Raw genomic sequence first — 12825 nt, forward strand, 5'->3', positions numbered from 1 at the left:
ATTTTAAGCATTTAACATCATGTCTGGTACATAGTAAAAACTCAAATGTAGCTATTTTTTTTTTCTTTCATAATTTTAGGGGGTATTTCATATCTATATGCTTTGCATGGGGACCATAGATGAAGTAAACTTCTCACTTACCACTCTAGAAAGATTCTTAAAAACTAGAGTTAAATGTCTTTGCTATTCGCTTAAAAAGCAAGTAAAGTTTTACAAGTCTAGTGTGCCTCCTTTATATTTTAATTTTATTAAGAATTCCCCCAAATAATCCTGTATACAAAGCATGTGAGGTTGTCTTTTTTTTTCTTTTTTGTAATTATTACTTTGAAAAATTACAGTTCCTCATTTTTCTTGCTAACTTTTACTCTGCTAAAGCAGTACGCAAATAGGTAGAGATATATCTTTGTACATGAACATAATTATATACACAGATGATATGTTTGCTTATATTCTTTTTATAATTAAAATAACATATTCACTCTCATTAATTTTAACATTTTTCTTTATTTAGAAACTTCCATGCCATGAGTAAATCTATTTTCAGCAGTATAATGTTTTATTTGCATTTTTTTAACCCTCATTAAATTCTGAATTCAGTTGGTGCAAGACTTAGGACTTATTTATCTTTTCACCAACAGTATAATCCAGGATCTATCAAATAGTGGCTTTTCAATAATTTACTGTAGGATTAATGAAAAGAAAGGAATTTATAACAAGAAATCATTTCAGAACAAATATTTCAGAGTAGAAGTAATCATTCAATGTAACCCAAAAAGTAACTGTCCAGTCTACCTGGATGCAGAGCCAGGATTGTGGTTCATGTGTCTCTTTAGCACCCAGCATTCCAGATATTTTCAATAGAGCAATAAATAACAGCTTCCCTTTATTCACTCCCGGCTCTAGGTTTGTGATGAAGCACCAGGGGGCGCTATATGTATGACCTGGAATATTTTTAGAATTAGAGCTCATTTCGACGAGCAGTAGATTTTTATTTTCCACAGAGGCATGATTTTTAAGATATAAATTGTTCTAATTTATTGCTTAATAATCATTGGCTTTATTAAGTAGTGTCATAGTCTCATAATGTCACTTTTAATACTTTGAGTTACATATGAAATTCTTTGATTAGAAGGCAGCTAAAAAACTGCTTTGAGAACAAAGGAAAGATAATTGTATTAGGGAATAATATACAAATAAATAGTATTTGTAATAGTAGAAGCAGCAATAGCATTTTTACATTTTATTATATCCCGGGTAATAACGATAAGGTAGGTGCTAGCAATATGCTGAAGAAACCAGGGTCTGGAGAAGTGCTTACACAGGGTCACATAATTTATGGTGATAATACAACTTAAAATCAGAAATAGTTTTATTTCCAAGTTTCAGAGAAGCTTTTTTATTTTAAAAATCTTAATCTACATAGAGTTGGCCTAGAGCCAAGTGCTATTATGGATAAATATATGACTTTTTAAAATATGAGATGTAACCATATGTTATTAAGTACCTCTTTTTTTTTAATATATTTTATTGATTTTTTACAGAGAGGAAGGGAGAGAGATAGAGAGCCAGAAACATCGATGAGAGAGAAACATCGATCAGCTGCCTCCTGCACACCCCCCACTGAGGATATGCCTGCAACCAAGGTACATGCCCTTGACCGGAATCGAACCTAGGACCCTTGAGTCTGCAGGCTGACGCTCTATCCACTGAGCCAAACCGGTCAGGGCTATTAACTACCTCTTTACCCTTGTCTGGAAGAAGCTCATGTTTCAAATTGAGAGATTCATGTAATTGAGATATATTTTGATGAGAGTGATAGTAGAATTATATACAATGGAAAACTAGTAGAACAAAATTAAATAAAAGAAGCTCAATTTCAGTGGCCCTGTCTTACCCTGTTTTCATTATTATTAGAATTTCTAGAAGTAGATGAATATCCAGAACATATTAAAAATTTGGTGCAGAGAGAGAGAGAATTGGAAGAACAAGAAAAGAGGCAACGAGAAATCGAGCGTAACACATGCAAGGTTAGATTTTATAATTTTATTTTTAATTAAAAAGTGCTATTGCAGTTTGCTTAACTGCAATTCTCATAGCAAACTAATTGGGTTGATTCTGTAGACAGCTATGCTATCATGATCATTAAGGAGTATAACCAACCATATTACTAAAGTAAGGTAAGATTTTATGTTATGCATTAAAAAAAACAATAACATGTAGTAATAATACTCAGTGCTGACGAGGTTATAATAAGATGAGCATTGTCACATTCTGCTACAAGAAGAATAAATTTGTAAAACTTTTTTGCATAGGTATTGAGTAGAATTTATCAAATCTTAATATAAATTCATATTATTTTATATATAATTCTCTTAAGGAAATATTACCTAATAAGATAATTGCAGATGCTGTAGAATTGTGACCTCAAGGACATTGATCACAGTATTTTCAATAGTAGGGAAAAATTGGAAACAACTTGAATGTATATCAGTAAGGGAATGATTATGTATAATATGATAGTATATGCTTAAAAAGAAACATACACTTGTTAAAATTAATGTCTTTCAATTTTTAATAATATTAAACATAATCACTATCAGTTATTAATTGAGAAAAAGAGACACCAGAGAGAATGATCCCAATGTATGTTTTTAAAAAAATTTATAGTTTTTTACTATTAGGAAAAAATGCTATCTACAAAAGAATTAAGCTTTGACTCATGACCTGCTGAGTTATGATGGTATTTTACAATTTCTAGATAAAACTGTTCTGTTTGCATCCTATGAAACAAGTCATGATGGAAAATAAATTGGAGGTTCATAAAGATAAGACATTAAAGGAAGCAGTAGAAATGGCTTACAAGGTAAGTTTAATTGTACTGTTAGCATTTAATTATTGATATCTTGGGTTAATAGTGTTAACATATTTTCCAAAATTTTTATTATAGTCAATAGTAGTATAAGTACTTGCAATCACACTGGTAGTCCATTTAAATCTTTGAAATATAGTTGGTTTTGAGAAAGTCTCACAAAAATATTTATTTATTCTTTACATGATTTTGAGTCCATCTAGAGTTTAGAATGTTAACTTTTTTAAAACAAAAAATGTCTTTAAAATATATTAGTTCACAGGTTGTATGATTTGAGGGATAATGAAATGTGATTATTTAAAAACTAGAGGCCCGGTACATCAAATTCGTGCACTCAGTGGGGAGAGTCCCTCAGCCCAGCCTGCGATCTCTCGCAATCTGGGAGCCCTCAGGGAATGTCCAACTGATGTCCATCAGTCCGACATCTTTAGTGCTGCCACGGAGGTGGGAGAGGCTCCCACCACCACCACTGCCACTGCTCTTGCCAGCCATGAGACCAGCTTCTGGCTGACCAGCGCTCCCCCTGTGAGATAGGGCCAAAACTGGCTCTCCGACATCCCCTAAGGGGTCCCAGATTTTGAGAGGGTGCAGGCCAGGCCGAGGGACCCCACCAGTACACAATCAGAGCTGGAAAGAGATGCGGGGGTTTGGCCAGCCAGGGAGGAACCACAGGAGGGCTCCAGGGTGTCTGGCCTGTCTCGCTCAGTCCCAATCGGCTGGACCCCAGCAGCAAGCTACCTACCAGTCGGAGTGTCTGCTCCCTGCTGGTCAGTGCACGGCATAGCGACTGGTCAACCAGTCAACTGTCTACCCCCTTGGTGGTCAGTGCATGTCATAGTGAACGGTTGAGCAGCCTTAGCATATCATTAGCATATTACCTTGATTGGTTGAACGGCCAACTGGTTGACCAGACATTTAGCATATTAGGCTTTTATTATATAGGACTAGGGGCCCGGTGCACGAATTTGTGCACCAGTGGGGTCCCTCTGCCTGGCCTGCGGGATCGGGCCGAAACCAGCTCTCCGACATCCCCCAAGGGATCCCAGATTGCGAGAGGGCGCAGTCCAGGCTAGTGCATGATCAGGGATGCAAGAGGTTGGCCAGCCGGGGAGGGACCTTGGGAGGGCTCCAGGGCGTCTCCAGCCCGTCTAGCTCAGTCCCCACCTGCTGGCCCTCAGCAGCAAGCTAACCTACTGGTCAGAGCACCTGCCCCCTAGTGGTTAGTGAATGTCATAGCAAGCGGTTGCGCGGCCTTAGCATATCATTAGTATATTACACTTTGATTGGTAATTTTTCTCCAACCAACCTGTTGACCAGGCATTTAGCATATTAGGCTTTTATTATATAGAACTGGAGGCCCAGTGCACGAAATTTGTGCACTCGGCCGGAGGCGGGGGGTGGTCCTTCACCCCGGCCTGCACCCTCTCACAGTCCGGGCGCCCTGCGATTGATTGCCCCGCAGAGGGAGGCCCCCCCACCGCCGCTGGGCAGTGGCGTGGGCCTCCCTCTGCGAGGCGATCCTGGGGCGATGGTGGGGCCCCCCAACCAATCACATCACACCTACCTTGGCAGTCAGTGCTGGATTGCTGTAGCGCCCACTGCAGTGGCAGTCAGTGCTAGGTCACTGTGGCAACCACAGTCAGTGCTGGCTTGCCATGGCGCCCATGTCCCAGGAGGGACCAAGAGGTCAGCAGTTCAGCTTGCTCACCAGTCCCCGCCCACCTGAGCCTGCTGCACACACAGCCTGGCGTTCGGTCGTCTGTTTGGTCGTTTTGGATGTTACAGACCCTGGCTCGCTATATATTAGGATAGTGTTTAACTTGTGCCTTTAACTTTGATTTCTTTGAGCTTTGATGCAAATCATAAACATATGGATATTATTGTTTGTTAGGACCTATTAAGAGATGTTGTAAAAGAGAGCTCTAAATGTGAGTATAATTACACATCAGACTAAAATATTTTTTTGGGGGGGTTTTCTTTTAGATGATGGATTTGGAAGAGGTAATACCTGTGGATTGTTGTCGCCTTGTTAAATATGATGAGTTTCATGATTATCTTGAAAGATCATATGAAGGAGAAGAAGATACACCAATGGGACTTCTACTAGGTGGAGTCAAGTCAACATATATGTTTGATCTGCTGTTGGAGACAAGAAAACCTGATCAAGTTTTTCAATCTTATAAACCTGGGGGTAAGGAATTTTGCAGTATTATGAGTAGTACTGGACTTAAATTTTTCATAAAGTTTTTTGTTTATAGAAATAAATTTAATTTTTTATGTTCTTAAATATTTTATGTTCTTAAAATAAATGAGATAGGTTGGGAAGTAGTCAGGTTAAAGCTAGGAATTAAATTATTGATTGCTTTCAAGAAGATAGACACAAAATTAAAAAAAGAAAAAAACAATTAAACTTCTGGTTTACTGTGTCCGGTGGGATTTTTCTTCTTCAGTATTGAATAATCTTCCCTTCCCCCACCCCTATTTACCAAGAAGACCCTGGACCAAAAAGTGTTTATTTCCATAAAGTCTTACAGGTAGAGTGTTTTTTAGAGTCTCCTTGAAAAGATGGTTTCATAATCAATCATTGTCAACATTTTTTTAAATATATTTTTATTGATTTCAGAGCGAAAGGGAGAGAGAGAGAGATAGAGACATCAATGATGAGAAAGCATCATTCATCGGCTGTCTCCTACATGCCCCCTACTGAGGACCAAGCTAGCAACCTGGGCATGTGCCCTGACCAGGAATTGAATCTAGACCTCCTTAGGTTGGTGGTCAACCACTGAGCTACACCAGCCGGGCACTGCCAGCATTTTTTATTTTTCTCCATCCTCGTCATTTCTGCAAGTTCCAGAGACTTCAGCTTTTTCTATTTTTTATTAAATCTTATCACATTTCTCAGTATATGAGGGTGTTTTTTTTCTTTCAGACTGACCTAGAAAGCAAAATACCATAACCCTAAATTGTCCCTAAAGACAGTTACACATCCAAATTTTTTTTTTTCTTTTACACATCCAAAATTTTCTAGTCATCATTATATGTAAACTGTAATAAGTAGGGCAGAATTAAAATGTTTAAAAAACTTTTGCCAAATTTTTATTGTTATTGTCTTGACCCTAATTCCCTTGGGTTGGTTGTTAATCAGAAATCAGGTTTATGTTCTCTACTTTTATTCCTAAAAGTTGAATTTACAAAACTACTTCTACCCTTTCAAATTCTGTTCCTCTATGTATCCTATCCACCTCCTTTTATTTTAATGAAGACTCCTCTTTCCAAAGTAAAATACATGTGGTATTTTTTTCAAGGGCTCCTTCAGTCAGACTCTGCCTGATCTGTAAAGAGTCCTTTTAGAGCATTTTCTTGCCGATTATTTTTGAGCTAGATAGCAAAAATTATTATTAAGGAATAATAGGAGTCAGCAGTAAAACCACGTTTTAAAAAGAGAACTCTAAATGTGAGTGTGAATTGTAAAACTTATAGCTAATCACCTTTTTAAAAAATATATTTTTATTGACTTTAGAGAGTGGGATAGAGAGAGAGAGAGGAATATCGATGAGAGAGGAACATCATTGATCGGTTGCCTCTTGCTTGGCCCCCAATGGGGATCAAGCCCGCAACCTAGGCATGTTCCCTGACAGAATCGAATCTGTGACCTTTTGGTTCCTGGATCAATGCTCAACCTCTGAGCCGCACTGGCCAGGCTAGCTAATTGCCTTTATCTATAGATATAGGTATAGATATAGATAGATATAGATATAGATATAGATATAGATATAGATATAGATATAGATATAGATATAGATATATAGATATAGAAGCCTAAGCGACCGAACGACCTGTCGCTATGATGCGCATTGACCACCAGGGGGCAGACACTCAAAGCAGGAGCTGCCCTCTGGTGGTCAGTGTGCTCCTACAGCCAACCTCCAGTGGCCCCTCCCCCTGGCCAACTTCCCTCGGCCCTGATCAGCCAGATCACCAGCCAGGCTGAGGGACCCCACCCATGCACAAATTCGTGCACTGGGCCTCTAGTTCATTAATAATCAAAACTTCAGAATATTTTATCAGATATAGATTAGCAACATGGGAAAAATTGAGGATTGACATAAACTACATACAAGAGATTAAATCACTTAAGCTAGAGAATAATTATCTTAAATGTACTGTTTGAAGATCATTTATTTTTCTGATGATTAAAAGTTTAGTTATATGTGATCTCCTGAAAACAGAAGCAGAGAAGATGGGATTAAATTGTAATATGAAGAATTTAAGTGAAAAAAAACAACTTTTAAACCAAAACAGTTTTTCGGTAGGACTTTTTCATAGGATATAGAAAATACTATTTGATCATAAACAAAATCTTGAATGGTTTAATGAAGGTTGTTCAAAAGCAAGTGGGGCTGCTGTGTCCCCTTTACTATTTGTTTTGCATTTTCTAGTTATTTATATTTATTTAGTGTTGTGGTTTGGGTCTGTATTTTGGAAATTTGGATACATACTTTAATATACTTAAGAAATTTGACAGTGTTGTTATGTTTTATAAGGAAACAAAGCATGTATTTTTAAAAACCACATTTTTACTTTTGTCATTTTTTAAAAGAGATCTGGAACTCTTATTAGACTCTTTTCTATATCTTTTTATATGTTTGCTTGTTAAGTGACAAATTGTGAAAGAAGTTTTAACATGTGTTATACATGTATAACATTATACATCTACCATTTTGATAACTAGAACAAATGTTATCTTTACCATTTAGTAGAAACATAGTAAAAATTCATTATTCATGTGAAATACATTTTAAAAAATAACCTCCACTTACGTTTTATTTTTTCCAAATGTGACAGAAGTGATGGTGAAAGTTCATGTTGTTGATCTAAAGGCAGAATCTGTGGCTGCACCTGTCACTGTTCGTGCTTACTTAAATCAAACAGTTACAGAGTTCAAACAACTTATTTCAAAGGTAAGTTTTAAAATTGGTTAGTGACTATTGTTGAGTGCCTGCTCTGTACAGAGCACTTTGTGATACAGTTATGAGTAAGATATAGGAATCAGTATTTACTTTAGGGAGCCAGTATTGATAGCTAGGAGACAACTATAGTTAGGACAGAGGGACACTTCAAATAGAAAAAACAGATTGACCAAAGTATCGAGGTAAGAAAGTGTGAGGCAAGTATGTAAACAATGACATGTGTGTTTGGATGGATCATTGTAAAATACATGCCTAAAAATGTAAGTTCAGTTATTTCATGCAGGGTTTTTATTTTATTTTTTTATTTTTTAAATATCCTATCTAATAAAAGACAAAAAGGGTAATTAACCGTACCTCTGCTACGCTTCCCATTGGCTAATCAGGGCAATATGCAAATTAACTGCCAACAAAGATGGCGGCTGGCAGCCATGCAGCTGAAGCGAACATGAGGCTTTCTCCAGTGATGGAGGAAGCCAAGGTTCCCCGCCTGCCACAGCCCGGCTCTGAGCCCCAAAGCAACAATGTTTCAATTATAGAAGCTAAACAAACCCCAGATACCTGCTTTCAGCCGGCTGGGAGCGCCAGTGATGGGAACAATGTTTCAATTATAGAAGGTAAATAAATCCCAGGAAAAAAAAAAAAAGAAAAAAAGGAGAGGCTGGGAGCTTCAGTCGCTGGCCAGCCTGAAAACGGCCCTCAGCCCCTCACCCAGACTGGCTAGGCACCCCAGTGGGGACCCCCACCCTAAAGGGGGTGTGGCCAGCCTGAAAAAAGCCAGCAGCCCCTCACACAGGTTGGCCAGGCACCCAAGCGGGACCCCCACCCTGATCTGGGACACCCTTCAGGGCAAACCAGCCGGCCCCCACCCGTGCACCAGGCTTCTATCCTATATAGTAAAAAGGTAATATGCAAACTGACCCTAACAGCAGAAAGACTGGGAATGACTGGTCACTGTGACTCACATTGACCACCAGGGGGCAGACGCTCAATGCAGGAGCTGCCCTCTGTTGGTCAGTTGCTCCCACACGGGGGAGCTCTGCTCAGCCCCAAGCCAGGCTGATGGCTGCCAGTACAGCAGTGGTGGTGGGAGCCTCTGGCAAGTGGACATCCCCCGAGGGCTGCCGGGCTGCCAGAGGGATGTCTGACTGCCATCTTAGGCCCAATCCCCCGAGGAGCAGGCCTAAGCCAGCAGGTGGTCATCCCCCGAGGGGGTCCCAGACTGCAAGAGGGCACAGGCGGGCTGAAGGGAACCCCCACCCCCACCCCCGAGTGCACAAATTTTTGTGCACCAGGCCTCTAGTGTGTATATATATATATATATATATATGTATATGTATATATATATATACACATATATATATGTATATATGTATTTTAATTAAATCTTTATTGTTTTTAAATCTTTATTTAGGGTTTTTAAATCTTTATTGTTTAATTAAATCTTTATTGTTCAGATTATTACAGTTGTTCCTCTTTTTTCCCCCATAGCTCCCCTCAACCCAGTTCCCACCCCACCCTCTGCCCTTACCTCCCCCACTGTCCTCATCCATAGGTGTACGATTTTTGTCCAGTCTCTTCCTGCACCCCCCACACCCCTTTCCCCCCGAGAATTGTCAGTCCACTCCCTTTCTATGCCCCTGATTCTATTATATTCACCAGTTTATTCTGTTCATCAGATTTTTATTCACTTGATTTTTAGATTCACTTGATACATATGTACTTGTTGTTTATAATTTTTATCTTTACCTTCTTCTTCTTCTTCCTCTTCTTAAAGAATACCTTTCAGCATTTCATATAATACTGGTTTGGTGGAGAGAAAGGAGAGAGAGATAGAAACATCAATGATGAGAGAGAATCATAGATTGGCTGCCTCCTGCACGTCCCCTACTGGGGATCAAGCCCGTAACCTGGGCATGTGCCCTTGACTGGAATCGAACCTGAGACTCTTTAGTCCAAAGGTTGACTCTCTATCCACTGAGCCAAACCAGCTAGGGCTTATGGAGGGTTTTTAAATAGTAAACATAAAGTTTGGGATCTATCTGATGTAGGCAATAGAAAGTAGGTTTTTTGGTTTCTTTTTCTAAGTATAACATTGATGTGATGAGCTCTACTATAGAATGTTAAGTCTGCCTACATTAGACTAGTATTCCAAATAGATTGAGAGAGGTGTCAGGAATGTAGATGAGGCAGTTGTTGAAATAATTCAGGTGATGGAATCTGACTAGAAATTCGAAAAGGTATAGATTTTAATAATAATATAAATAGAAGTAGGATTTGTGATTGGTAAATGTTGGACTAAGGCGGGAGCACAGATGACCTGAGGAGTTTTAAACTTGGGTAATCACAAAGGTAGTATTATATTAATAGAAATAAAAGAATAAGGTCGGGGAAGGTGATGGAGTAAATATTGGCCACATTAGATGAGTTAATGATAAAGAACATAAGCTCATTCAGAATTTCTAAGTTTAAAAACATGATGATGAAAACGTTCACATTTCCTTGGACAAAAAACAAAACTACTAGTTCATTTCAGAGAAATACTTATCCTTTCAAGTCTCCTGTACTCTATCGACCACTGAGCACACAAACACAGGCAAAATTTTGCAGTGTTTCTAAACCCCAAGTTAAGATCCCTTGGTGTAGTGGAAATTGTATAGCAGTCACAAGTGAAGAAGTTGAGTTCAGTTTTCAGTCATTCATCTTATAGTAACCTTGTCTTTTATTTCACCTGGGGTTTCTTTTAACAGGTTGTTGTAAATGTTAATTAAACAAACAAGTGCTTTGTGAAAAAAAATTGTGAAGTTATATATAAAAGCTGGATTTTAAATATTATGTTAAAAAACAATGACTTCTAACATTTTGTCAGAGTAACAAAGAAAACCAATCATATTGTAAAGCCATATTTAATTATTAAATTGCTCATAAAAGACTACATTACTGTAATTGCTCTGTATTACAGTTTAAAGTATAAGCACTGAAGTAGAATACAAAAGAAACACACAACATTCCCTTTCCTTAAGAAGCTAATAATTTGCTGGGGGAAAATATGTTTATAGAGGATAAAGCAGTCACAAAACATTGTGCCAAGAAATACAGTGTTTAAACTGGACTGCCTAAGAATTGTTATCATTTGTTGTATTAAAAACCAGTTATATTTTTTAAAGTGTAAATTATTTTGATCTGTTCATGTGAAATTCATAAAATAACATCAAAAATTAAGGATATGGAATTCTAAAATAACTTTAAATTTTACCTAATTTATTAAATCTCATTTTACACAGAAAAAAATTGATTTAGTAAAACTATTAACTATTCACAGAATAGAAAAGAACCCATCAAAAGTCAAGAAGTTAAACAAGCCATAGCTGGTTTGGCTCAGTGGATAGAGCTTTGGCCTGTGGACTGAAGGGTCCTAGGTTCCATTCCAGTCAAGGGCACATGCCTGGGTTTCAGGCTCAATCCCCAGGAGGGGGTGTGCAGGAGGCAGCCAATCAATGATTTTCTCTCTTCATTGATGTTTCTATCTCTCTCCCTCTCCCTCCCTTGCCGGGAACCAATTCCAGCATGTCATAATTTCAAGAGTGTCATCGAAAGGTTGATGAGACTTGGGGACTCAACAGGGTTGAGTCACACATAGTCACCTGTTGGGAATAGCTAAAGGCATTTCCCCAAACCTGAATAGGAAACTGATTGTGGCTGCCAGACAGTTAAAGGACATCTTAATCTACATGTTATTGCCTCCTACTGGCCAAACACCTTAACTGACAATGCTTCTGTACCCTTTGAAACCTTACCCTTTGAAGTGTATTATCTCCACCTTGCCTTAGGACAAATTGTGTTAATAAAAGCAAGGGTCCTAGACAAGGAGGTAGTCTTCAGTTCCTTTAGCTAAAGGTCCTCTGACCCCCAATGCCTTTCAAAATTATGTTTCGTCTCCAGACTCTTTATTAGTCTCTGGATTCCAATGTCATCTACGCACAGCGCCTTTTCCAGATTCCTGAACCCTTCTTGATGCTGGGATAAGAACCCTGGCACTTCCTGTCTGAAATCAATAAAAATATATTTAAAAAAAAAAAAGTTGAACAAAAAAGGTGTTGAATTTACATCAGCTCTCAAAGAGTCAGTTATTTTATTTCTTGGGAATCAATTTTCTTTATTTACTTTGTGAGTTTGAGAGGAATAGAATTTTTAGTGAAAAATCATTAACCTTTAAAATAGTTTCAGAACATGCATTTATAGGGTATCCTTTGTTCTCCTAATTTATAGACTAAGTAATGGATGAGACTAGTAATTTTCCATAGATTCTTTTAAAAGATGTTAAATATCTACCAAGATTATTTTTCTCTTAATTTTCTTTCTGCTGTTTTTAAGAACTCAGCATTGACTTGTTTTCTCATATTTCTAAGTTAAGCAGAAAGAGTATTTTTTTTAATTAAATTGCTTTCATTATAGGCTATCCATTTACCTGCTGAAACAATGAGAATAGTGCTGGAACGCTGCTACAATGATTTGCGTCTTCTCACTGTGCCTAGTAAAACCCTGAAGGCCGAAGGTTTTTTTAGAAGTAACAAGGTATCTCTTATTTTTTCATTATTATTTTTTATGCTGGTAATAGCAAATGAAATTAAGTTTTAATATTATAAGCTCAACCTCTAGTGATATCCTTTGTAGTCAGATTTGACTTCTTTCTGTCCTTTGAATTAGTTTTGCTGATTCTCCTTTTTTGCCTTGATCATGAGCTTCGCCCACCTGGAATGTTCTTTCTCTTCTCCCTACATTTTTTCAAGCCCCCGATTAGTTCTGCCTCTTTGATGAAGCCTTCATGACTATTTTTGTCCACAATGATTATGTCCTCTGAATTTTATTCATTCTTGAGCTTCTCCCATAAAGTAGTACATACTTCATTGTGAAAGTCAGAGGCATGCCTAGTATAGAGAAAATTATCATATTGGCTTCACTCTTTGCTTACTCATTTATCTCTGTTAA

The 12825-nt window shown here is 37.9% G+C and overlaps 1 protein-coding gene across 8 annotated transcripts in view; it reads left to right on the forward strand.

Moving 5' to 3' along the window:
• The window catches only part of USP47 (ubiquitin specific peptidase 47), a 99257-nt gene that overhangs the window by 73494 nt on the left and 12938 nt on the right, over positions 1 to 12825 (forward strand). For 7 of the 8 annotated variants that reach the window (XM_036325400.1, XM_036325396.1, XM_036325393.1 and 4 more), the window contains 5 exons: positions 1915 to 2027; positions 2759 to 2863; positions 4853 to 5060; positions 7715 to 7830; positions 12292 to 12411. In XM_036325400.1, the coding sequence (XP_036181293.1) occupies positions 1915 to 2027; positions 2759 to 2863; positions 4853 to 5060; positions 7715 to 7830; positions 12292 to 12411 (662 nt within the window). The remainder of the gene's footprint in view (positions 1 to 1914; positions 2028 to 2758; positions 2864 to 4852; positions 5061 to 7714; positions 7831 to 12291; positions 12412 to 12825) is intronic. The other variant, XM_036325397.1, reaches the window with a different exon arrangement.

Source organism: Myotis myotis, unplaced genomic scaffold, assembly GCF_014108235.1.
Source record: "Myotis myotis isolate mMyoMyo1 unplaced genomic scaffold, mMyoMyo1.p scaffold_m19_p_10, whole genome shotgun sequence".
NCBI lineage: Eukaryota > Metazoa > Chordata > Mammalia > Chiroptera > Vespertilionidae > Myotis > Myotis myotis.